General features: G+C 38.4%; 1 protein-coding gene across 1 annotated transcript; it reads right to left on the reverse strand.

The window, feature by feature from the left end:
- Positions 1-52: 52 nt before the first annotated feature.
- Positions 53-23,188, reverse strand: LOC139735276 (uncharacterized). Its single transcript, XM_071646031.1, has 23 exons — positions 22,967-23,188; positions 22,236-22,310; positions 21,071-21,279; positions 20,323-20,407; positions 18,285-18,383; positions 17,674-17,817; positions 16,152-16,226; positions 15,327-15,410; positions 14,131-14,291; positions 13,349-13,404; positions 12,592-12,740; positions 10,621-10,719; positions 9,836-9,977; positions 9,123-9,300; positions 8,223-8,312; positions 7,639-7,759; positions 6,763-6,972; positions 5,814-5,992; positions 5,405-5,470; positions 4,317-4,334; positions 2,730-2,880; positions 1,496-1,586; positions 53-676 (listed from the first exon to the last, which is right to left on the reverse strand). Exons 1-23 carry the CDS (start codon positions 23,120-23,122, stop codon positions 495-497), a joined length of 2,820 nt encoding a protein of 939 aa, XP_071502132.1. The 5' UTR covers positions 23,123-23,188; the 3' UTR covers positions 53-494.
- Positions 23,189-26,712: the final 3,524 nt, after the last annotated feature.

Below are 26,712 nucleotides of genomic sequence, written 5' to 3' on the forward strand. Positions count from 1 at the left end.
ACTTCGCGTTCGTGATGTGCGCTTCGCGCACATCAGTTTCGTTCACAAAAAAATTTCAGGCCCAAGAGCAATTTCCCACTGGCATCCCTGAAAAATGCAAGTGTTGAAAAACAATTTCCAAGTTTTCATCTGCAGAAAATTAGCAAACTCAATGAAACTACTGTAGGACTAAATTTCATTCTGCCCCAAGCCTAGACCTGTATTCAACCATGTTAAAGACAAATACTTTTATTACTTACAACAGAAAGTGGTAAGTAGAAAAGGGATGCAGCTTACATCAACATTTATCTCCTGAAAGCATATACAGTAGCTCCCTGTAAATTACTGGTAATCACTGAATACCAAATGCGTGGCTGCAGTATAATACATCAGATAACACACATATGGGACTAAGTCACTGCATGTCCCAAATACACACATAACATTAGAAGTGCCTATGAATCTGTTTATGAAAATATATATGCTAACACAACTGCCAAGCATAGCCAGCAGAGTTAATCCTTTCCTGATTTCTTCTTCTTTCCCTTCCCTTTCTTCTTCTTTGGTCTCTCCTCCTCCTCCCTATCCTCCATCTGGTCCGCATCTCCATCGAGCTCCGGGTTGTTCCGTGCCGTTTTGATCCTCTTGTTGAGATCCTTGCTCAGTTTCTTCACGTCATTCTCATTCCCTCCTTTTTCTGTGAAGCAGGGGAGCAGGAATGAAGACATTTCAAGGACAAAGTAGACAAGAATATTTCACGGACAAAGTAGTAACAAATATTTCTATTTACTGGTGTGAAATATCATGCCTGAACAACAGCATGGTAATTCCCCATAACAATCTACCTCTCAGAACCTGTTGCCATGGTTTCGGTCTCAAAACACTGAAATGATAAACACCTTTGTGACCACAGCACTTGGGACGTTCAGACTGTGTAAGTCCAAATTGATTGATAGTGTACAGCTAGTACAGGTATTATCTAGGGTAAAGGGGACTTCCATTATTACAAAGTCCTTGGGAAAGGCAGTTTTCTTCCATCGTACTGAAATTTCATTTGGGGGACCTGAACTTTTACTTAGTAACAAAATTTGGTTATAACCTTTGTTATATTGGGAGTGCAGTATATTAGCGTCTTCATTTTTCATTGTTAGTCAGACAATGACCAAATACTTAACACATACAGTGGACTGCCATTATAACAAGGTCCTCGGAACTTGCAGTTTTCTTTCGTTATATCAAAATTTCGTTAAAACCGAACAAATAAACAATAAAAATACATAGAGCGGATAATGTTACAGCCTGAATTTTTACTTTGTTGTAACCAGAATTTCATTACAACCGTGTTCGTTATAACGGGAGTGCACTGTACTGTTGTAAAGTGGACTGTCACTGACAAATGGCACAATGCAGAGGTAATGGGGTTGGCAGAAGAGGAAATTAACCTATACACACACAAGTCAGCAAAATGTGCAGGATGAGATATTAGAAAGAGAGTTCTTTGATGTGGCAGGCTTACCGGCGATAGCAGTCTGCACCATGGTGTTCAGCTCTTCTTTGCTGAGTTGGCTCAGGGCAGCCAGCTGACCTAGAAAGTCTCTTTCCCGTTCCTGAGGGAGAGAGGCAAAGAGGTAAATATAAAAGGGCAGCCATGTTTCAAACATTTTCATACAGTTGAAGATCTTCACAGCATTTCAATATCTTCAGGTGTATGTGTGTGTGTATGGGGGGGGGGGTGGATGGTGGGGGGGTTTGATGGGAAAGGACAAACTACTTAATATCAAAATTAATATTGACAATAAACAATATCTAATTTCAAAATTAAAATCAACAGAATTCTTGCATCGTTGTTTTAATTGCAACTGATTGACAAATTGCCCTACAGACGTAAATAAGCACCACATTAATCAGTGTTTAGTAGAAGCCATGATAGAAAATCATTCATGGGCATACATGTACATACTTGGGCGGGATTCGAACCAACGACTTCTTGATCACCGGACAGGCGTCTTATCCACTAAACCACTGACCTTCCGCACAACAGTTAGTGCTGTTTCCTAAATCCTTATAGCGAGCAGCAGATACTGTGTATTTATCATTAAATTAAATCAATACAATTCTTGCATCAAGTTGTTTCAGTTGCAACAGGACAGATCACGTTACGCTTGTGATTTGTGGTACACATCTACAATATTATGCGCATGTTCTCATGATCAGAGTCTCCAGTCTGCAAGTAGGTCCTGGCGGGAGAATCTCCCATCTAAGAGATGCACAGGGTTGGAGTCTCTGTAAGCATACTATGGAGTCACCCAAACTAGTTTTGGATCAACAATGACCTTGCCCACTGCCCAATAATCAAATCAAAACTTCTCCCACTACCCCCTCGCCAACAATGCTCTCACAGCAAACAGTTCCATCTTGTCACCTGCAGAATGCAATACAGGGGGCCATCTTTCCTACCGAGGTTCATAAAGGACTAGAAAAGCCTTCCAGAGGAAGTAGTGGCTGCTCCAACCCTTGACATATTTATGTCAAGGGTCAGCAAATAACAAACCATCATTGGGCACTTTCTTTTAAAAAAAAGAAAAAAAATGTACAGTATAAATAAAAGTTTAGAACGTCAAGGTCAAGCTTGGTCTGCATCCCTAGTGCCATGATAATCAACCTATTGATTGTGAGCATCTTCGGTAAAATGAGACAAGACAAGACATCCCCCCCCCCATGACTTCTCCTCCGCCCTTCACCCATCTCACCTGGAGTTCCTCCTCCAAGGCCTCTTCCAGCTGCTTGTTGAGTTCCTCCTTCTGTTTCAGGGTCTCCACTGTCATCTCCTGCTCCAGCTGGGTCAGGGCCAGCTTCTGCCTGTTCCTCTCCAGGATCTGGGTCATGTACTGCAGAGCCTCCCTGTGGATTCACAGAAAGAGTGTGTCATTTCTTTTGTTAACCATTTGAATACCATAATAGCTGTAACCTGCCACTAGGCTCTTTCACTGGCATTCGTTGAATACCTCAAAAAACCTGGCCAAGTTTTGGTTAGGAAAATATGCTTGGGCAGGACAATGGGTCAACCCTGTATGAAGGCCCTTGTTGATACAACAGGGATTACAGTAGGATTATGCAATCCCTATTCACCGACCATAAATTTTGTGAAATCTGTGCAAATCAGCAAAGAAGGAGGCTGGTGGAAGAGCTAACAAATACAACACACAAAAGGTTCCATTTCCTAATTTGTCTGGTCTTGCAAACCTATATCATTCTGCCACATTTACTCACATGCAGCTTTTTTTTTAAATCGTGAGAAGCACTGAAATTTACCACAGTTTTATACAATGTATATACCAGGGCTCGACACTAACTTTTTTGTTTGGTGGCCCAATGGGGCCACCAAAATTCTCTTTTTCAAATTTTTGGTGGCCCGAGAGAAAAATTTGGTGGACCCGAGAAAAAAACACAATAAAAAACATTAAAAGTCCTGTTTTTTTTAATGAGTCAAATATCTAAGTTTTATCCAGTCATAGTAAGAATTGGAAGTTGGATAACATCTACTCATAAATAAACCTCAACAAACTCGCAACACTCACTCTCAGGCACTCATTCAGTTCTTTTCATCCATCCTTTAAACAAATATAACTGCTAATTTCCGGCGCAAAAAGTTACGAATTAATTGACGTACTTTTCAAAAAAAAATTGGTGGCCCGAGGCGGGCCACCAAATTTGCCCTTTTTTGAAATTTGGTGGCCCGACTTTCAATTTTGGTGGCCCCGGGCCACCGGGCCACCATTAGTGTCGAGCCCTGTATATACGATAACTACAGTATAGCTATTTTGGTAAGCTTGGTTAACAAAAGAAGTCAATGAGTAATAATAATATAATAGAAGCAGCTTCAAACAGCTGATGGCATTGCAGACAATATACCACAGTCGTTTGAACATATTTAATACAGCTATACTTTAGTTTCTGGGAAAAACCAACTTTATTCTGCTTCTGTTTCACTGTGCAAACTGTATTTTGAAACTTTCCAGAACAATATAAGTACACAACACCTATGGAGAAAAGGTCTAATCAATCGCAGCTTGCAATTTTCGGAGTCAATATCTCAAAATATGTTTTGTAAATACAAAAAAAAACCACCTAGAGCTGCAGTCAATAATGAAGACACAAATGCAGAATACACAGAGAATAAATTGTGGGTATTTAAGAAATTTACAATGATGAGAGGTCATTGCACATACTGCATCACGAGGCAATAACAGAAAATGGAGACTTCGCATTTCTTCTTTTACACTGCAGATAGATAAATAAGATTATATACACAGATGGACATATGCTGGCATACTTACACTGAAGCTTTGGCCTTGCTGTATTATGATGTTGATGGATGAAAGCAAATAATCGGGTGATGTAGGAGGCAAAACAGGAGATGGTAGTGATGTTAGATCAGGTGTGGTGATGGCATGGGGAGGCATTAGGGAGCAGTGCAATGCAATCAAGATTGAAATCATAAACACCCAGCAAACATACAAAGGAGGCGAATCAGAAGGGCAAAGATTAGTTGGCATACACCATTTAAAGAACATTGCTAGCTTGGAGTGGTGGCTGAATGCCAAAGAATGTGGGTCAATCGGTGAATACACTCATTATTAAAGCAAACATATATTGCTCATTTGGATCATCTCCTCGCTTCATTTCATTCGTTGAGCTAATTTTTTTATGGTAGCTGAGTGTAAAGTAGTGAGATAAATAATACTTGGAAGGCATTCTAATTTCAAAGAATCAAATTGACTTTTTAAATCATATCCCACGTAAGTGTAATCAACTACTTCACCAGCAATAGTTCCTCGGAATGAAAGGATTGATATGTAATGACATACTGTATACGCCATGTATTTAGCGAGTCTAATTTTTCACACATAATTGGGAATTGAGTGGTTAAATTGGCGATCGTTGAGTACCGTACCGAAAGAAGAAATGTATGCGTGCACGTCACATGTATGTTGGAATGAGAGTTAATATTTTCACACGTTTTCAAATTCACGAATAGCATCCCACTCACAAGAATAAAAATCTCGCGAAATATTTGCCGTATACAGTACTCGTATGTGTGCAATAGGGCAAAAAAAAATGTGTGTACATGGGCAAAATGTAGTGGATAAGGTCATTCAAAAGTCATATCCAAGATTGCATGATGATTACAAATATGTGCAGTCCTCCACCTGAAAAATGAAGAATGTTATCTGACATTGATGGGTGCATGATCCCCTGAAATGGTTAGTTCTTCACAATTGGTATGGGTTTGTGCTAAGACACACTTATTATGACATGGCATCGTGAAGGGACTGGTATACAGCCACTGCTTTGTAATCAAATCATGATGAAATGCTAAATTAGTAGAAGTTACATGATTGGTTTCCTGTCTGTGGATACTTACACGCTGGATTGCCTGCGACGATCACTGGCTGGCTCCTTCTTTGATATGAGTTCACTAGCCAGAGTCCTGATAGCAACAGAGAAAGAAACAACACTACTTAATTTCATGTTTCAAATGATTTGGTTGGTTGGCATCTACTAAACAGTAACAATTTAGAGTGACAAAGAGACAGATTTCTAAACAAGTTTCATATGTTCTAGTATTCTCAAGTCCTACAGGCACATTTCATTAAAAAAATTTCACTCTGAAAATAATTGTATTGTATTGTATTGTATCATCCTCAATGCACCTAAATTGCAAAATTTCCTTTAGTGTTTTGACATGAGCACTACACTGGCAGAGGTATATCAATGTCATGCATTCCACAGATTACAATTTTTTACAAAGAAATACTGCTGGATGTTCTCACTTCTCCCTGGTGAGCTTGAGAGTCTCCATTTTGTGCTGGAGTTGGTCCTCCTGGTGCGCCCTCGCTTGGCGAAGCTTCTCCTCAATCTCCTCCATCTCTTGCATGTGGGTGGCCAGGATGCGCTCAGACTTGCGCTCTGAGATCACATTGCTGTCCGCAATGGACTCCACCAGTTGATCCTGACAGAAATAGTAGTCGCATAACCCTTTTGATTATTTTTATTCTAGGTTTTCAATCACAAGTAATCAATGATTTCTAATTCCTTCCACAGGGAACACAGGCTATGACATCTCAATTGATGAATCTTAATATTGTACATCACATCAGTAACAATTACCCGGTACATTATTTCAGTTCAGATACAGGTCTAAGCGGTGGGCAAAGCATTTTGACAACAGTGTGAGGATCTTCTGCGAGACCTTGAGTTGAGAACCACAGAGAAATAAATGTATGTTGGCCAAAGAGTATGGACTAAATGCCTTCTGTCTACACTTTTATCAATTTGTAACACTTCCTTTCTTTGCATGAAGATCTCTATCCAAAGGAGAAATGCACGAATACATCAATGTCCAAGTAAATAAGATATTACTGAACATAATTCTCTCAGTTATCCATAGACTAGGTGATTTGGGCATGGTTGTGTGAGACGTTCATATCAGCCATCACATGGTGACTACAGCCAATATAAATAACAGTCCCATGGCTGCAATGTCTTGGAGATAATTTGTCAGGACACATTTATACACATGTATTGTACACATCGTAACTGTCAATATCAACAAGATTTTATTCAAAGCCAAGAAATTTTCACGTCAATCCCTGTATAATGAAGCTGTGCTCTTTGTAAAGCACTGCAGAAGACTTCGGACGACAGATAAAAGTCTCACACACGAGCGAGACCCTCACAGTGGTCACACGGAACACTGTCCACTCTATTCTCGAGACTCACCTGGAGATCTTTGACTGCCTTGTCAAGCTTTTTGATGACCCCCTGCCTCCTTGCCTGACCAGCCTGCAGCTTGCCAATGAGGATGCCCATCTTGGCATCCTGCTCCCTCAGTACCTGTTCCGTCTCCTCAGCCAGCTGCCTGCGTAGAGCCAAGATGGCTGCCTGCTGCTCCTCCTTCATCCGATTCTCCTCTGCCTCCAGCTCCTCTTGCTGGGATGGTTATATCGAGATGGAGTGAAAAATTGATGAAGATCAAATTCATCGTGCTACACAAAGTTCAATGATTTAATATCAGTATGACAGTGGGGTGTACATTACCTATTTCATGTACCTTTACTTTTACATTCGTTCAAAGTGATTAAAGCAAGATTATATGTGAAAAAAAAGCAACAAGACAACAACAAAAAATAATAATAATAATGTCTCTAGCAACACTTCCTGGTGGAGGCATTAATTAACCAACCATGCAGTATGCTCATAGAACAAGTGTTGAGGTAAACCAAGTGATTTTTTGTTGCTATTGTCGCTGTTGCATGATATGTTTTTTACACTTACACCATTCTGTTGTTGAAAATGAAAATGAATAAATGAAATGAAATAATGATAAATACATCACTGCATTAGGTTTTGAATCACAAACCAGTTGTGTACTGCATGAGGTTCTACAGTGCTCAAATGACTATGGTGGAAAAAGCTTTGTCAAAGTTTTTCAAATACAACTGAGATTAAATAAAATTGACAACTGTTATAACATGTTCACATTGACAGCAATACAAACAGTGCTGCCTCTCCAGACCAAGATAGTGGGTCCTGCTACAATTTAAGTTCTTGATAGCAAAGGCATGTTTGAAATTTCTGTGTAGTGAACACTCTTACCTGTTGCTTTCTCAGCTCACTATTTTCATCGGAGTCCTCCCCGTTCCCCCTTCTCTCTGCCTCCTGTTGTGCCTTCAGTGCCTCATAGCGGGCTCGCCGCTTCGACAGCTTGGCCTCAAGCCTGAAACAATAGTTAGCATGGTTGATTACAAAAGATAAACACACACACATATTTACACCACTACACACACACACACACTAGCTCACACAAACATATGCAGAAAGGACAAAATAAAATATAGAACCAATCATTTCTCTGCTAGCAAACCGATATTTGGCAATACAGGGGAGCCTCATTATAAGGACTTGTCTGAAATCCATGACAATTATCTTGCTATTGATATCAGGTTTTCACTATATTAGAGCACAAAATAAAGAAATATAAAATGTTGGGTCTTGCAAAATAACCTTGTTATATAAAAGGGTTTTGTTACATCTGACTTCTTTATAAAGAGGTTCCACTGTACCATAGACTTCAGCACCACTGTTCATGGAGATTAGAATGTGTGGCCTTAATACATCATCTGCCTGTTTTTATCTGTCACATATCAGGTCTGAGAATACAATTTTTCACTTTCACTTACAGCTTCTGTTGCTTGAGTTTGGCCATCTGGAGATGGTTGTTGAGGGCTGTCACATTCTGCTCATGCTGCAGCATAATTTGGCGTTTAGCCCTGAAGGAAAAAAAAATGGCACAGATAATAAAACGAGGGCAATGCACCCAGCTATATCAGACATGTGATGACATAAAAGTCTCAGTATCTATAGAGTTTAACATTTTCAAGTTGTATAAGTGCATGTGCTGGCAGTAAATATTCTAGCTGTTTCTGTGTGCAAGATACAATCAACTAGATCAGCTTGAAACATTCCCCCCCCCCCCTACTCAAAAACATCTGCATAAGTTACCTTTGATGGTTTCTGAGCCAAAAATTAGCTTACAATAGCAGCAATGTCTAGAATAAGATAACAGATTGATATCAGGAACTCAAGATCCCACAATTGACTTGTCAAACTACTGGATCCAAAGCAGTATGGTGATAAATAGAAATTTATGCATTAGTAGTTTCTATGGGAAGAGATACATCATCTTCATTCCCTTTCAAAATGATACAACTGAAGTCAAGTATGACAACAGCTGGCATGAAATCAATGCCATCAATCATAGCAGGGTGATGTACTGTTATAAAACAAGAAGCAGTAAAGAAATTAGACCCTGTGTAATCATGGAGAGTTTATTTTTCTGAGTTTTTATCTCAGGGATTTCTTCAATGTAAAATATTCACAACAAACACAAGATGAAAGTGCTACAACATTCTGATGTATCACTCACTTATGGCAAAACATCAGAGGGAAGACAAAATATGTTTTGGAGCAAATCATCCCATTAGACACATGGTTGTTCACAGAGAAAATCATTCAAATAATATATATGAATACAAGAAAGATGGATGTTTCTAAGGCAGACACTGGTGGTAGGTTCTTACTCTTCATCGAGAGTTGACTGAGTGTCAATCAGTTTACTGATGGTTCTCTCTTGTTGTTCAGTCAGCTGCTGCTGTTCGGCCGCCGCCCGCTTCTGCTCCTCCTCCCACGCTGCCTTGCGCTGGTCGATCCTCTCCTGCAGCTTCATGTTCTGACGCTTCTTCTCCTGGTCCAGTTGTTCTGTATGCATGAGTGTATGTGTAACATATTTTTTTCACATGACGCAGGTGTGTTTGTGTGTGTGTTTAAGGATGGTGGGGTGTGTTATAGGGCAGATGTGGGGAATTTTACAGTACATCTTAGGTGAAATGCTTCGTGGTGTCAAAAGTTCTCTGACCTTTCAACAGCTCATTTCCACACCATATCCACATACCAGACATGCCTATCAGGAAGGGAATATACGATTTATTTTTTTAATAATTTTGCACAACAAAAGTTGTACTTCTCTGATGACAGACCTTAAGACATCCTACACATTTCTCATTCATTTCAGCTAATCAAATATTCTGAACAAATCTGTACAAACAAAAATTTGATGTCTTCTCCATTTCTCCATTATTCAAGTAATTTGATTCAAACTATAGCTAAATGACCAACAAAAACTGTAAAACACACATGAAAGCATTAAACATATTTTGATTGTCATGATGAGGACATCCTGTCGCTTTGAATAAAAATTGGAGAGGGATCATCATCTTGTACGATCACTGCTCACCTTCATATGCTGCGACATTGGCCTGGTGCTTCTTGACAATCTTCTTGGCTTCCTTCTCATTGAGCTGAGCTTTAGCCATCAGCTCCTCAAAGATGGACTCTTCTTTCTCAGCCAGCTCACTGGTCCTCTCCTCCTCAAGTTTCTGCAGGATGGACAAAGAATAATCTCAACGATGGCGGCACATTGCTTTCTTTTTAGAGATCAGTAACATGGAGATAGTAAATGGTGATTTCCTGTGCTTATGGAAAAGCACTGGATATATTCAATCAGTAAATTAAGCATTCAATATGGATGACGTTTACCACTGTAAAGAAGAAGTACAATAATCAAAAATTTACATTTAATCTTCCTATACCTAAGTTTCAGGAGGCCTGTGACCTATAAATAGTTGCTGGCAATGCCTCAGCATTAGAAGTATGATCTAAGCTATGTACACAACACCCATCCTTATGAATGTGCAACAATCCAAACACATATATGCACAGAAAACACTTCAGTTTTCCTGAGTAAACCTTTTTGTGCTACCAGCCCTTTCAAATGCACCACACTGATTGAATGCCTTGATTGTAATAGTCTCTAGAACTATCAAAAGTCACAAGAAATGTTTATGCATATTCTGATATCTTATTAACAGTGATATCTAAATTTGTCTTTGCTTGATGAACCATGGTCTTTTAAAACTTGCAGTCTATTCTCTATGGTGACAAATGTATGTACATTTGGAAAGATTCCAATCAAAGTAGATCAATTTGATGGTATCAATAATAAAAAAAAAAAAGGAATACCTTTCTGAGGAGACTGAGTTCCTCGGCCTCATGGAAGTCGAGCTCATCCACCAAGTCATTCTCTTCATTTCGCTGCTGCTCCAAGAGGTCATGATGAGCCTGTTGCCATGACAACAATAATGATAAAATGCAAAATAAGGGGTGTATGACACACCTTTTTTAACTAATGGAGAAGAAGAAGACCAGTGTATGATGCCATAACTCTGGATAACATTTCAAGCAAATTATATGATGTACTGATTACATCCAAATAAAGGATTACATGATGGTATTGGAAATTGAGACTTATATAATATGTGACCGTGCACCTCAAAACGAACATAAAGTCGCACACACTAATTTTGCGTGAGGACTGAAAATAAGTGAAATGGGTCAACCTAGCCGAACTTGACTTTTTCATATTTTCTGAAAGAGCGGGTCTTCTTTTACATTATGTTAAAATTTGGTATCATAAAACGGGCAGGAAAGTGTGTTTTTTTAGCAGCTTATCTCGAACATGTTTGGTAAAATAGTGTGATTACGTGTGTCTTTAGAATCCCTTTTTCATTTGTTGTCCCACGCTCTTCACTTTTAACTCTAATAACTTTTGAAAGGATAGTGCTACTGCTTTGAAAGTTGGCGTTAATTATGGACAGAATATGTTAATGAGGCATGCTCAATTTCAGTTTAATTTGATAATCCCTTCATTGTTGTTACTCTGGTGGTTTACTTCCTGTTTTTTGTCCCAGTCATCGCACAGCCAGCACGGTTTGGTAAAGATTAAGCGCTTGAATAGACACTGTACTTCAGAGCCTCTTTTCTCAGTTCACACTTTTCCTGAGTTTGTGTTTTCTTTCCAATATCTAGATAGGTTAGGAGAGTCCATTTGATTTGAATTATACATCATTTTAAGGCTTATAGTCTGCTCTTTCAGAATATGGTCTTAACTAAAAATTCATGTCTGGCGACTTTTTGTTTGTTTTGAGGTGCAGGGTCACATATAAAAAATGTAGATAATAGTGTGAAGATTCTCTGCAAGATTTCATTTGATGATAAATAGGATGAGTTTTTGCTGTCGACGAGTGGTTATTTGCCTACTGTGAGCAAAGCACACAGACTATATAAGTAAACTACACACAGGAAAAAAAAAAGGAAGATATTGCTGTTTCAAGTACAGGTTGGAAAGTACCTTGAAACTTAATTGGATATAGGGCAACATGTTCAAAGTACACTGATTACTCAGTTTCATGACTGTTGTAGTTATATTACTCTTCTTTTTCCTCAAAGACACCAGCTAGTCATTACTGTAACATTGCTTACTAAACTTCAAGAGTGCCTTGTCTGCATCATGATATGCTCCTACCAGTACATTCTGTAATCATATACTGTAAAAGTGGAAATTTTCGCGGTGTTGAAATTTTCGCGCATTTCGTGCAACCAGAAGCTAGCGCGAAAATAAAAGCACGCGAATATTTTTGCGTGCCATATGTTCCAGTAGTTGACGTCTTGATTCCGCGGAATTAAAAACACGCGAAACTCTTCTTACCCAGCCAAGCACGAAAAATTAGTCGCGCGAAAATATCCACTTTTACAGTAGCTTGTCTACAATATTACAAACAGGAACCAGAGATGACTACCTTCTTGCGTACAATGTCCTGCAATGTTCATGCTATGATCAGTTGTATTATTGTATAATCTTAAACTCCTTTCATGGTTTGTTAATTCATGCCAAGTTATGTTATGAATAAATCAAATGTTATGTGGCACTGGTTTACTGCACTCTTATCATAAAGCAAACAGTGCTAGACCACTGATAATGCTAGCCTCAATAAAGGAAAACCTAGTAAATAGATAAATAGATAGATTGATAAACAAACTACACCAAACCTGAAGGGAAAAATTGAATAAAGATAGAAGCACACACAACCTACTAGACACCCAGGCATACATGAAAACAAGCACATAATGTCAGGGGGGGAAGTTGGTGCTCACTTCAACAAAGTCGGTCGGGTTGACGACACTCGGTGCCTTGGAGGCTAGCTTCTCCCGCTGCTCGCTGTGTCTCCTGTCCAGCTCTCGTAGCTTCCTCTCCCGGTGCTGCTGAAGTCTCTCTGCAAGGTCCTGGCTGTGCTTCAGAACAGCTGTGGAGGGATTCATGATACCAATCACAAAACTTAGGCCTATACATCTACTCAGACATGCACTTCCATGTGACATTGGAAAGAGTAATAATGTATTATGCTTATTCTCACTAGCAAGTCCACTGAAGTGCTTTGTTTGTCTATTGGCAAAGATGTCCTAGAAACTACTGTAAAACATGATAAATTCGCGGCATGAAATTTTCGCGAATTGGAGCCGACAGCCTTTTTCGTGGCATGAAATTTTTGCGAATTGCAACTGGCGTTCAATGCATGTAGTGTAGACAAAAACTTTCGCGTGCATTTTAATTTCGCGAATTTTGGCGCTCGCGAAATTCGCGAAATTAAAATGCACGCGAAAATTCCTCGTTTTACAGTAACTACTGACAAACAGAAATCATTAATATCATCTGAATTGCTCTTGCATCATAGCAGCCTTGGTGAAACATTTTTACACTGCTACATCTGAGGAGGTCTGTTCTCATTAAATGACAGCTATCAGCTACTCCAGTGCCAGCCATGATCATGTCAATTTCTGCCACTACAATTGTAAGCCTCATAAACATTTACACTTACTGAATACCGTATATGTGAATGAACTCTGTTCTTACCTGCTTGGTGTTTTAGCTGAATATTCTCCATATCTGTCTGATACTGCTTGATGATGCTGTAAGACAGACAGAGAAATTATTTCAGGCAATGAAAACAATATAAGGCATGTAATGAATACACATCAAGCCAAAAATGAAAAAAAAAACAACAAGAGAAAGCCCAATACAGTTTGCAGAAATAAAAAAAATCACACAGATAAAATATCCACAACGCAAATCAATCTACAAGGCATTAAGACATCAAAGGTTCATCAATTTGTTCTTTCTCCATCTCATTGGAAGATTGAATAATCTTAAACAGTTTGCATTCTTGCTTCAAACAGAAGGCTTTTACTACACTCCAATCATACGGACCCCGGCAAACAACAATTAAATTCATGTCAACGACGACAACTGGAAATATGAGGAAAAATCTTGCATGCTTTGTTACCAGGCGAAATGGAAAAATACAACACTATTAAACACAATATGATAATATGTGGACTAGTGACTTAGCAAAAGTAAACCTGTTATGATCTAGGGGGGGGGGGAATAAGGAGATAAAGTTGAAAGAAGGCATTTCTAATTTAATGCAGCACCATTTTTAATTTAATGTAGCAAGGTCTTACTTAAATGGATTTAGTGGTACTTATAACTAAATGACATGCCTTAATTGTTGACTGCCTCCGAAACTACCAGAGAGTATGATCAGAGAAAGGCATGGAATGATACTGAGTGAAGGGTATGAGCACCAGGATGTAGAAAAAAAGGGCTAACTGTCATCAAGAAACATGGAATCATACCTCTTTGCTTGTGATTCATTGAGTTCTCTCTCTTCAGACAGGTATTTGACCAGCTCATTCAGGCTGTCCATCCTGGCCTGGTTGCCCTTGGTCTCTCTGGTGGTCACTTGGCCGTACTGCTCAGATAGTGCCTGCCTCTTGGCCAGCCTCTCTTGCAAGATCTGGGATGGGTGAAGTGTGGGTTTTAATCAAACACTGTTACAGGATGGCCATGGCTTGGAGGATATAGTGCACTCCTGTTATAACAAACACGGTTACAACAAAATTTCAGAAGCAACAAATAACAAATTCAGGTCCCCAAATCACCATCTATATATCTTTATACACTCTATTTGTTCGGCTATAGCAAAATTTTGGTATAACTAACGCTGCACACTGGCACCGATCCGATGGTCCAAGACCAGTAAAAATCATTGTCAGACCAGTAACTCATTCAGGAATGGACCAGTAAAAAAATGGAAAAACTGGGTACCAACTGGTCTGACAGATACGTCAGAGCAGTAGAAAAAATGGGGTACTGTGCAGCCCTGGTATAACAAATGAAAACTGCCAGTTACGAGGACTTTGTTATAACAAGAGTCACCTGTAGTACAATTTGTACATTCACATTACACAACGTACTCTAATACAATGTAATACAAGAGGTCTTTAATCTGTCCATAATGACTCAAGCACATATAAATTGCATACACACATACCAAACACCACTAAAGATAAAAATATCATTTTTTATGGAGTGTACATAATTATGGACTCGTATATAATAGATAATATAGATTCATATGATAATAAAGCAAATTCTTATATTCTTTGACAAGTCTGATACATTCTTCTTTTATAATTTGTAATCAGAAAAAAAAAAAGTCGGTAAGAGCTCCTCAAGTAAGTTTGAGTATCTTAAGTGTATCTACGATGCACCTTGAATATCTGTCAAATCGTGATATAGCACATTTAAGATTATCATGGAATACTTTCTGTCTAAATCGAAGGAATCGAGGTACATCACACATTTTGAGAAGTCAGGAAATATGTTATTGCCATGGGCTACCCTATGACATACTGATTTTGAGTTGAATTTGAGCAGATTTTATTTGTGAACAAAACACTCTGCAATTTTTTTTTCAATTTCTCTGTAAAAGACAGCACTGCCTCCATTCATTCAATCATATAAGTAAAAATTGAGACTTGACCCTCACCGAAGCCTGTCGGCTCTGTTCGTCACCAATCATCTTTTCTGCTGTAGCCATGTTCTCCATCAGTTTCTTCATGATGGCTTCGACCTGGGAAGGAAATGGCATGCATTTCAAAATGATTTCAATTCTAGTTTCAATTTCAATTTCAATTCAATTTCCATTTATTCGCACAAGAAATAAGAAGCATATTATGTACAAAGTTAAGACAAACGCAATGCATACAAACAGGCACATGTTTAGCAAATCAACACCAGGATCCCTTTGAAGCGACAAGAGCTCCACAAACACAATGTGGATGAACACAATCTCATCTTCACACTGGAATCACATGACAAGCGCAATGCAAATTTTATTACTAGTTAAATTCTTGCATTTTAACTCTCTACCAACTACATATTTGCAGGTATGCTGTATGAAAAACGGTCAAGCCAAGTGCAGTCACATTGGCACCAAAAGAAAGGTGTCAACTACGGCAGTAACACTGTGTTAAAACCAGTTGAGAAGAAATATTGGGGATGATTAACATTGTGTTGATAATGCAAAATTTATTTGTATATGTCTCAGAAGATCAGCATCGAAAGAACATCCCACTTTCTACACAGCTTCCTTAGAAAACCATTCATATGTTGAAACCTGATTTCAACATCTATTCAAAAAAAAAACAACAACCTGCATCAAACATTTGATGGAAAAACAATAGTTTTTTCCATTTTTCTTTTGAATGAACAGTTTACCTTTTTGTGTAACAGTCTAACATGAATCAAATGCACAAAGTGATGATCATCATACCACCTGCACATAACTGACTTTCAAGTATTAGATGCATACCTCATCTGTTGTAAGACTGGCATCCTTGCTTAGCTTGTCTTTCACCTTGATTTGCATATCTTGGACCAAACCATCCTGGTAACAGAGAAAAGAAATAGAAATTGAAGATTGGCAATTTTCATGGTAAACTGATATATAAAGACAACAACAGCAAAAGACCTTTATGTCCATACATATGCCACACAATCTGAAATTTGATGAAATTAGAAAACTCTCTAATAATTAATTGCTAATTGTCCTCATGCCAGCATAAGAAGCAACAGCTGGCAAACATATACATCAGTGAATAGAAATAGGATATATATATATATATATATATATATATATATATATATATATATATATACATATATATATATATATATATATATATATATATATATATATATATATATATATATATATATATATATATATATATATATATATATAAATATATATATATATATATATATATATATATATATATATGGGTAATTCCATGAAGTTGGGGCACAAAGTGTTACATTTTAGCATAACTCAATACTAATTATGCTATACATATATTCTTTATAGGCTTTACATTTGTATTGAGACCATACATTTTCCTGGAAAATTTGTTTCACTCAGACTCAATTTGGATGAAGTTATTTAAAAAAAAATTAACGGTGTCCTGTAGCATCGTGACGTGTCCATGTAGCATCGTGATAGTTAAAATCTGGTCCTAAAAGACAAATTAATGCAATAAGCTTGACCAAAATTTGCTATAATATGCATAATTACTAGATTAGTCAGATAGCTAAATATCTTAACTCTCCTTTCCACGGTTTTACTTTTACAAGAAAATTACACAATGTGTCACTATGCTACACCAAATGTAACAAAAAAGGACACCGCGTAGCATCGTGATACATTTTGTAATTTTCTTTTAAAATTAAAACTGTGTACAGGAAATTTGGGATATTTAGCTATCTGACTAATCTAGTAAATATGCATATTGCATCAAATTTTGGTCAAGCTAATTGCCATAATTTGTCTCTTAGGACCAAATTTTAAAATTTCACGATGCTACATGGACACGTCACGATGCTACAGGACACCGTTACATATTGTTTAATAACTTCATCAAAATTGAGTCTGAATGGCACAAAATTTCCAGGAAAATGTGTGGCCTCAATGCAAATGTAAAGCCTACAAACAATAAATGTATAGCATTATTAATATTGAGTTATGCTGAAATGTATTTTTCAAATATCACGATGCTACATGGACACTGCCCAACTTCATGGAATTACCCATATATATATATATATTTATATACATTTATATTGACATAGTTCACTAATTCATATCGACAAATCTGCTCTTGAAAGTGGAATACAACCATTATGAATAGCTAAGCAGTGACTATAGGCGACCGCCACGCCCATGACTGCAGACATCGTAGCAGAATATAACACATACAAGTACTAGTAGGTACATTGTTTTATGATCTCATATTTCAAACACATTTCCTACATTAGAAGCATAGAATATCACTTACCAGCTTTCTGATATGGTCCAGTCTGGAATTTTCCAGGGCTTCCTCCATGGCCAGTGGATCCTTGGAGAACTCTGGCTTCTTCCTGATTTCCTCTTCCTGAACCAGCTGGGTCCCATTCAGGGTGCTCTTGGCTTCCATGATGTCCTGCATAAAGCAACAAGTAACACATCTCCCATTTCGGCTCTAATGCTTTATCTTTTTGACGAGAAAAATTCACGTGTAGCATCTTACTCTTTCTTGCCGATTCTCTCTCTTTCTCTCTCTCTCTCCCCTTCCAAGTTTTGAGAGAGCTAGTCCACTGCTCTGAATATTAAATATGATTGTCCATTCAGCACAAAAATGGTAATATCCATCAATGCACTTGATCACATAATGAGGTTATATTGGTGCTACTGGCATGCTGAATGGAATGGACTCTTCCATGCCTTTTATCCATCACATTCTCTCACTAATCTGTATAAGAGGAAAATTCAGTGTTCAGAGTTTCAAGCTGAAGCTGTCTAATCAGTAAAATATATGATACACTAATCAGGTCACAACTTCAAACATGGAAGGGATTTATGGTTGTCTTTCTCATTTCTTTAAAAAAAGAAAAAAAAAAGCACACTTACCCGAGTGACATCTTCCACAAATTCTTCAGCATATTTCTCCTCCATCTTTTCTGCAGCAACAAATTTTCCCAGCAACATGCGAAGCAGATGAATGAACACCTATATTGCCAAAGAAAATCAAGAGAAATGAACGATAATCCATTCAATAACTTCAGGTGTTTACTCTGTAAAATTCTGTCACACACCTGGCAATTCTTGATTCTTCATATGTGGTCTCTTGAAAATACTACTTGTTGCAATGTTGATGGTTTCACTCACTGTATAATAATCTTGTAGCGTAAAAGCGAACAACAATATCAACTCAGACTTACTAATCATTTCCTACTTGGCAAGCATTAGTTTTATCACAGATTGTATTACTCTACTGTATGATCATTTGATAACTGCATTTCAAGACACATTTCCATTCTTGGAACAGTATTTACTAATGAACAGACACAAACACAACTAGAAATATCACTTAAGGTGATTAATACCCCCGCCCCGTGACGACAGTCTTACCCAAGGAATGATCTTTCCTTGATCTTCTGCCATTTAAATGCCGTTATCATGGCAACGCAGCTTCCGACACGTCCGAAAAATATGTCTTGCACATCTTCCCACCAAGACTATTGTGTGTGCCACATTTCATAAGCTTTTGTCAAAAACTGAGGAAGTAGTTCAATCCACAAGATCTTTCCTTGATCTTCCGCCATTAATATGCCGTTACCATGGCAACGCAGCTTCTGACACGTCCAAAAAATATGCCTTGCACATCTTCCCACCAAGACCAGTGTGTGTGCCACATTTCATGAGCTTCAGTCGAATACAGAGGAAGTAGTTCAATCCGCAAGATCTTTCCTTGATCTTCTGCCATTTATATGCCGTTACCATGGCAACGCAGCTTCCGACACGTCCGAAAAATATGTCTTCCACATCTTCCCACCAAGACTATTGTGTGTGCCACATTTCATAAGCTTTGGTCAAAAAACTGAGGAAGTAGTTAAATCCGCAAGATCTTTCCTTGATCTTCTGCCATTAATATGCCGTTACCATGGCAACGTACTTTCGGGTACTGTCAAAAAATGCGTCTTGCACATCTACAACCAAAGGCACACATCTGTACCAAGTTTCATGGAAATTGGGCAAAAACTGAGGAAGTAGTTTGCAACACAAAATCTTCCATCATTTTGGCTCATAATATGTGAGCTGTTACCATGGCAACATACTTTTTGTCACTGTCAAGAAATGTGTCATGCTGACCTATATCCTAAGACAAACATTCAATATGAATTCCATGAGAATTGGAAGAACACTGATGAAGCAGTTTTGCCATGAAGCATTTTGCCCTATATTTTACCAATAACATGCCGTTACCATGGCAACGCACTTTTTGCCACTGCGGAAATATGTGTCTTGCACATTAACATATTCAGATGAACATCTGTACCTAATTTCATAAAAATTGATCAAAAACTGTGGGAGGAGTTCGCGACGCAAGATTTGTACCCATTTTTGCCCATAATATGCCGTTACCATGGCAACGTACTTTTGGGTACTGTCAAAAAATACGTCTTGCACATCTACAACCCAAGGCACACATCTGTGCCAAGTTTTATGGGAATCGGTTGAAAACTGAGGAAGTAGTTCGCGACGCAAGATTTGCAACGGACCGACCGCCCGACCGCCCGACCGACCGCCCGACCGACCGTCCGCTGATTCCTATATACCCCCTTCAAACTTCGTTTGGCGGGGGTATAAAAACGATAAACACTCCATCAAATATTGAAAAAAAATACACACATTGCAGAAAAAGAAATATTATTACACTGACGAACAAAAAATATAAAAATATACATATCTTACTGAATAGCTCAAACAAAACATAAGACACATATGTACAACTGGTTTCAAAATAAATCACTACATGTTCAAAATGAAAGTACAAAATGTCAATAAATACTCTTATCAAAACTAGATAAATACACGAAGGCACGAATATGAATGACACATTATGTGTTAGATTTATAATCTTCATAATCTAGGGAACTCTGCATACCCATTCTCTTTCCAGAAGGAGCTCACTCTCAAGTGATTTGGTGGACTGGAAATCTTGCAGACTCAGCTCAATGGTCGTCTTTTCACTGAAAGGAGAAATAGGTGGTACTGTTTATATATTTTATTAGTTTGTTTGAGGTCAAGATAATCGAAGTAAATACGAGGATAGAGAGCAGAAACAGGCCATTGAATTGTGATTAAAGGTGGTATCTCAATCTCTGATAGACACTTCTAGAAGACTGGTGTTGTATTGATAGAGATAGCCAGCTAAACAAACACACTCCCAACAAATACTGATAGAATCCCTGGCACTGCAAGCTGTGTGTGGTTTGACAATAACTGCTCACTGATTCACACCTTGCTTTGATGCCTGATACAAACCAATGTGAGAGTCTATAGAAAACATTTTGCTCATCTATTTTTACTCAGTATCAAATAAAACATTAACTTGCTCCCTGTTTTCAAAAGCAATTGAATATGCACAACGTGTAAATGTGTGCCAATGTTCACAATCTCACGCTGTCCACACCTATGTCTGAGAAAAGGTGCCCTGCTTTTGTCTGTAGTACATATATTCCAATGTTTTGCCATCAACAACTTTTGTAGTAGTTTATAGTGCTACAAATATTACACCTCTGGACCTTCATCTTAAACGTGAAAATCAAGGAAAAGTGCTCTTGACATCGCACTGTAGTTCAGCACCAAAACTAGAATAAATCTTATCAATTGCTCCTGAATGTCTGCCTTACCTTGAGTTCTTTGCCAGAGCTACGATGATGCCTGCCGTATGGATCCTGCTCCTCTGTGACAGCTCTTCATCATCTTCTTCTTCCTCTCCATCCATTTCTTGTCTGTCATCTCTCTTTCTGTTATCATCTTCATCATGATCGCCCTCTCGTTCAATAAAGACATGTGTTGTCTTATTTGAGGTAATTGACTTCCTTGACTTCCTGTAAGTCTGTAATACAAGATACATTGTAGTCATTATCTATCAAACTAGCAAAAATGATTACAGCATATATACTTATACAAGATACAAACTCAAATAATGCACTGCTGCTTTATCCATGATTCCATGACCAGTCTCTCCATTTGAGCTGAAACTACAAACACACAAATGGATGTATCAAGCTTTCAGTTGCTAAAGATGTCATAAATACTTCATTATGCCCTGCTAACTTGAACATTGATCAAAGAGTGCTTTGGCAAGTATCTCTTTCACTCCACCGTCAAACAGGAGTACAGGTCGCTTTTTGAATAGGACATTTTATGAACCACCTTTAGAACAGATGACAAGAAGTTTATATCCAACTCTTTAAAAATGTATGAAGTGAAGCAGGAATAATTCAATCAAAATAATTTTTGTGCTTTTCTGCTCCTGATGTACAGTTTTTTATGTGGACCGTTCCTTTGGGCTTCGGTAAGAAAAAGAGCTCCTGTGTTACATACAATGAATACAAGTTGCTTTTATTGCAGATTGATGGTGTAGGGCTACACATTGTTCATCTTCAAAGAAATCTAATTACAGTACAGTGTACATGTAATATATATTCATATTTGCCACAAAAGGTACACATGTACATTGAAATAAGCGTCTAGCATTGATAGTTGCACATTATGCTTTCAACAAAAACTGTCTTATAAAACTGGGATACCTTGTACCTGTAAAAGTTTGTGTGTGTTTGTTTCTTGTTCACCTCTTAATAGCAGTTGGATTCAATTGTTTGACTGCCTGGCAGCTGTGGCCGTGAAATAATCAGTACATTCGTGTCTTAAGAAACTATGGGTCTCAATTCTGGTAATCAGAGCAAATATAAAAAATATTGTAGCTATACAAGTAGGCCCTAGAGCCATTAAGAATAAGTTGTGATCTGAGACAAGTGGGTATCTTATATCTCGGTTATGTGTCATTACCAGCTCAGCGTCTCCTGCTATCCTAGACTCGTAGGCTGCATTAATGACCACACTGTCATCCTGGTGTTTCTGGATCTGCAGAAAAGTGTATCAACAGAAAGATGAAAATTGATTCTTGGATCAAGGTGAAATACATAACTATTTATACCCAGAACTTTGATTCGTATGTGTGATTCAAAGAAGAAATCCTACAATAAATGCAAATATTGTAACGTTACATTCCACAGCTTAAAGGGATCGTATACTTACTGTATAGTTTTGGTCGAGACCTAATTTCAGATATCTTTCTAACATTTTTTGGTAAGATGAGAAACCTCTTATGAAATATGAAAGAGCATGTAATTCTATGAGGAATTCACCATGATGAAAATTGGTTTTGAAATGGCTGAGATATCCAAACAAGAGCGATTCTGATAAAGTGTGGGACCCACTAACGAATAGGCCACGTGAATTACGATCGCTTTCTTTTACTTTGTTTTTAGTTGTTTCAGTCATTCCAAACCCGATTTTCATCAAATAAACTTTGAAATCCTCTTTAAATGGTATGCTCTGTACTTTCTCTAGTAGTACTACATTGTATATCACAAGTGTTTTCTTGGTATCTCACAAAAAGTTAAAAGCCCAATTCTCATCTCCACCAATACTGTACCATCCCTTTAAATCTGTGAGTTGTTAGCTTCATCAATTTAGACCATGCTGGAATTCCATTTGTGACACATCACATGACTTACTCGGTCTCTTGCGAGCTCCTTTACGAAGCATCGTGAGATGATCACAGCAATGATGACACCCAGAATGACACCGAAGAGTACGGCGAGAGATACCTCAAGCGCGTCGATACGCCACGTCGAAGTCGGTATGATAGATTCTATTTGTGCACAGGACATCTTGAGTGTTTAGAACCATCTACAGGTAGTTTGCAAGATGAGGATCTTCTTAAATGGCCCCACAATCACACAAGCACTTTTTGGCAAGCCTTTCACTCCGTTTCGCTGCCCATGGCTTGCCCAGGGAGGTGCAGGTGGAAGAGACTTGCCGTTGGTTACCGACTAAGATACTAGTGAACTGTAGAGGCCTAACGTTACCCGAGATCCAGTCAAACTCAAATACGGCGCAATCAAGACGTCAGAAAATAGGCCAAATTGCCTCATGATGATATCAAGAATTCTGCTCCTAAACACATAGTGGGTCTAGATGATTTTTCCGATCTTCGACAGTAAAATCGTCGTTTTCCACTGTTTATGGTGAAAAAAAATGACTCGCTTCTGATCTTGTTCAACCAACGTAAGCAGCTAACCCACTCTTCATACACACACGTAACGTATTACAGTGCAGTATTTCACAACTTGTACGCAGCAGTACGTGTGTTGTCCAATCAATTATGTGTGTGTGTGTACTTGGTGTGGTTACAGGTGCATGACGTGTGTGTGTGTGCGCTGTGTGAATGGGATCACGGATTGGAAGAGCTTGGTGTTTCTAAGGATACGACGTGCATTTTCTTCTGCTGCTTTTTATTCACCAAATTTCGCAAACAAGAGCAATTACTGTGCGTCTGAGTGTTCGATTCTGCGTGCTAGAAAGCAAAGCTTACTTGTAAGTTAGTTGGCCTTATTTTTCTCTCTCACACTTACTTTAACGAACTTTAATTGGGAAAATACACATGTTTAGTGTGTGTGGGCTCAAACCTGTTGTGGGTGTTTCTAGGGACATTTACTGTACATCGCGATCGGAACGTGCATGTATGTGTGTACGTGTGTGTGTGTGTGTGTCAGACTCCGTGTGTGTCGTACCCGCCCGTACAAAAAGTGCAGTGGCAGATAGCTGTGTAAAAGGTTGCTCAATACAACAGTTAGTGTACCCATTATATAATAGAAGAGCTGATAAGTGTAGCATTCTACTAATTTTACCATACTGTAACAGGGCTGCCAATTCTCACTCATTGAGAGTGAGACTCACTCATTTTGGTCCTTTCTCACTCTAAAACTTTATTTCATTTCATGATTTGCATGCATTTCTATTGATCTCACTCAGCTCATTTTGACTCCGGATCTAAATTATACTATATAGCAATAGCATTGGCCTATATGGGAGTCTCACTCTCAACTAAAACTTTCAGTTTCCAATGTTGGCAGCCCTGCTGCTGTAAATGTAACCCCATTTCATGGTCTGGCATATCTGTATGTTGTGTTGCATACTTAAGTAATTACCGGTACATTGTAGTTTGTACATAGACTCGTGTATCTCGAAAAGGGAAAAACAAATTGAATCCTGATTTCTGATCTAGACCCACCTACGTAACGTTACCCATTACAAGCATTAACGTTACAGATTCAAAGGGATTTTCTAATAATCAGAGTTGCGATGAAAAACAGGATCAATTCAGATCAATCTGGGATCAGTATAGTGTCAGTAATCCACTAAACTTACACGTGCAAGTGCTGAATAGTGGTAGCGCATAATACTGATCGATCTGCATCTACAAATTTGTATCCTGTTGTACAGTATAGACCTAACGTTGTACCGGTAGATCAAACGTTAGTTGAGTGTCCAACACATCGACACCCTCATGTTTTTTCTATCAATAGATACTTAAAGTATCTCACAATTTGCCTGAAATTTTATTCACATGCAAAGAAAATACTCTGAATTTGCAAGCGCGCATTAAAAATGCAATTTGCGCGGTACACGCTCCAAGATAACTACTGCTTCAAATGCGTGGGTTGTTATTTTGATGCACTCAAGTACCTAGTGCACCATACTAATTTTGAAACCAACACCCCTATCGTCCATTGGCACTATACGTGTGAAATTCACTGAGACATCTAGCACTTTTCCAATGTGCATTTATTCGGTATCATAGTTTTGCTGTTGATCTTGTTTATTATTGATCAGGTTTTCAGTAACATTTGGACATCATCAAATATCCCCAGTGAAGAATGCAAAACTACTGTGTGTATAGTACGGTGTACGTCTCATGCGTGAAAGCTCATTCCTTGAACTCCGGCGCGGGGCGCTGTAACCAGAGCTACCAGGTCTCACGCATTCTGCGTGAGACTCAAGCATTTAGGGGCCATCTCACGATCTCAAGCATGACACCCATTTTTCTCACGCATTGGGCGAAGTCTGCAACTTGGGCCTATAATAATGAGCATAGCTCAAAAGATTAAAGTGATAGTTGCAATTGAAGGTATATTTCCCTTTTGTCTTTCAAAATAAGTAAAAAATAGTCACTTAAGTATGCACCTGATCGCACCATTAAGAGCTAAAAATTGAAAAAGCTCCCTACCGTGGGAGGCCACAGGGGGGAAAAAACCCTCCCACACCCTCGCTCGTGCGCACATTTGCATGCCGAGATGCCGGGTCATAAAAATCTCACTCATAAAAATTTTTTGAACTTTGCATCCCTGTGTAACTAGTAACAGCCTGACTCGGTACGGGCTGGGGTCACTGGTGCGGTTACATTGTATTTCTTTACGTGCACTGCTGGTATAAGTAGAGGGGTGCATGTTGGTTTCAGTGTACAGTGTTGATGTGTTGGACACCGACTTGGGATACCGGGTACCACTAGATATGCTAGCTGTCTACACTTTGTATATTCTACCATAATACCACACCGGTGCTCTTGACTTTGTTATCATGTGTTTACTTACATGTACAGTACACACTACACAGTATGTAACATTACCTTGAGTTACTTTGAAGGCCACATACACCTGGCTTGTACCAATATACAGTGTAGTAAGTCATTGATCACATATTTTTAGATCGACCAGACACCACCCTTGCGCAATGGCTTCCTTGTGTATGAAATCAAGACGGGGCGCAATACGCTTGAATAATTGAACGTAAATGCAAGTCAAAAGAAATGAGGACATTGCAGGTAAATAACTTGAGCTGAAGAAACAGGAGAAAAAAGAATTGAAGAAACTCCTCATGAGTTAATACACATAATTTATGTTAACACGTCTTTGCCATTCACTAGGGCTTTTATAAATTTACGTATGCTTTCTATCAATGGAGAATATGTGGTCCATTAAAATGATGAGCTTGCACCGGCGCACAGTAAAATATGTCATTTGCGTTAATTGTCACCAAGAATTCTGCACATACGAATCGAGTCAACAATCCAAGCCTAGCTGTGATATTAATCTGCGGTATTTTCTGTCTTTAAATAGTGAAAGGAGATTTATGTATATTATGGTAGTAATAGCTTATTGTAACTACATTGTATGTTACCTAGTTATGTAAGATGCTTAGAAACCTTGTATTAAATGTGGTAAAAATAGCGTTCTTGAACACTCCCAGTTGATTGCCATGCAAATGAACCATTGTTAACAGAAATGACTTACACTGCTTGTTCACTTGATTTTTGCTTTTCAGAGACACAAGGAGCCTATTTATGGCAAGTGAAGAAGCATGAGGCCGAAACAGTTTGTTGTTAGTCAGTGTAAGTAGGCCTAAACAGCAGCTCCTGTAT

Source organism: Diadema antillarum, unplaced genomic scaffold (assembly GCF_040938485.1).
Source record: "Diadema antillarum isolate AM-2024a unplaced genomic scaffold, OU_Dant_1.0 seq00000569_RagTag, whole genome shotgun sequence".
Classification (NCBI taxonomy): Eukaryota; Metazoa; Echinodermata; class Echinoidea; order Diadematoida; family Diadematidae; genus Diadema; species Diadema antillarum.

Coding starts and splice junctions, on each gene's coding strand:
- LOC139735276 (XM_071646031.1), bottom strand. CDS start 23,122: ATGTCCTGTGCACAAATAGAATCTATCATACCGACTTCGACGTGGCGT. Junction 16,227..17,673: donor TGGACCATATCAGAAAGCTG/GTAAGTGATATT, acceptor CTCTGTTACCAG/GATGGTTTGGTCCAAGATAT. Junction 6,973..7,638: donor GTGAGCTGAGAAAGCAACAG/GTAAGAGTGTTC, acceptor TAACCATCCCAG/CAAGAGGAGCTGGAGGCAGA.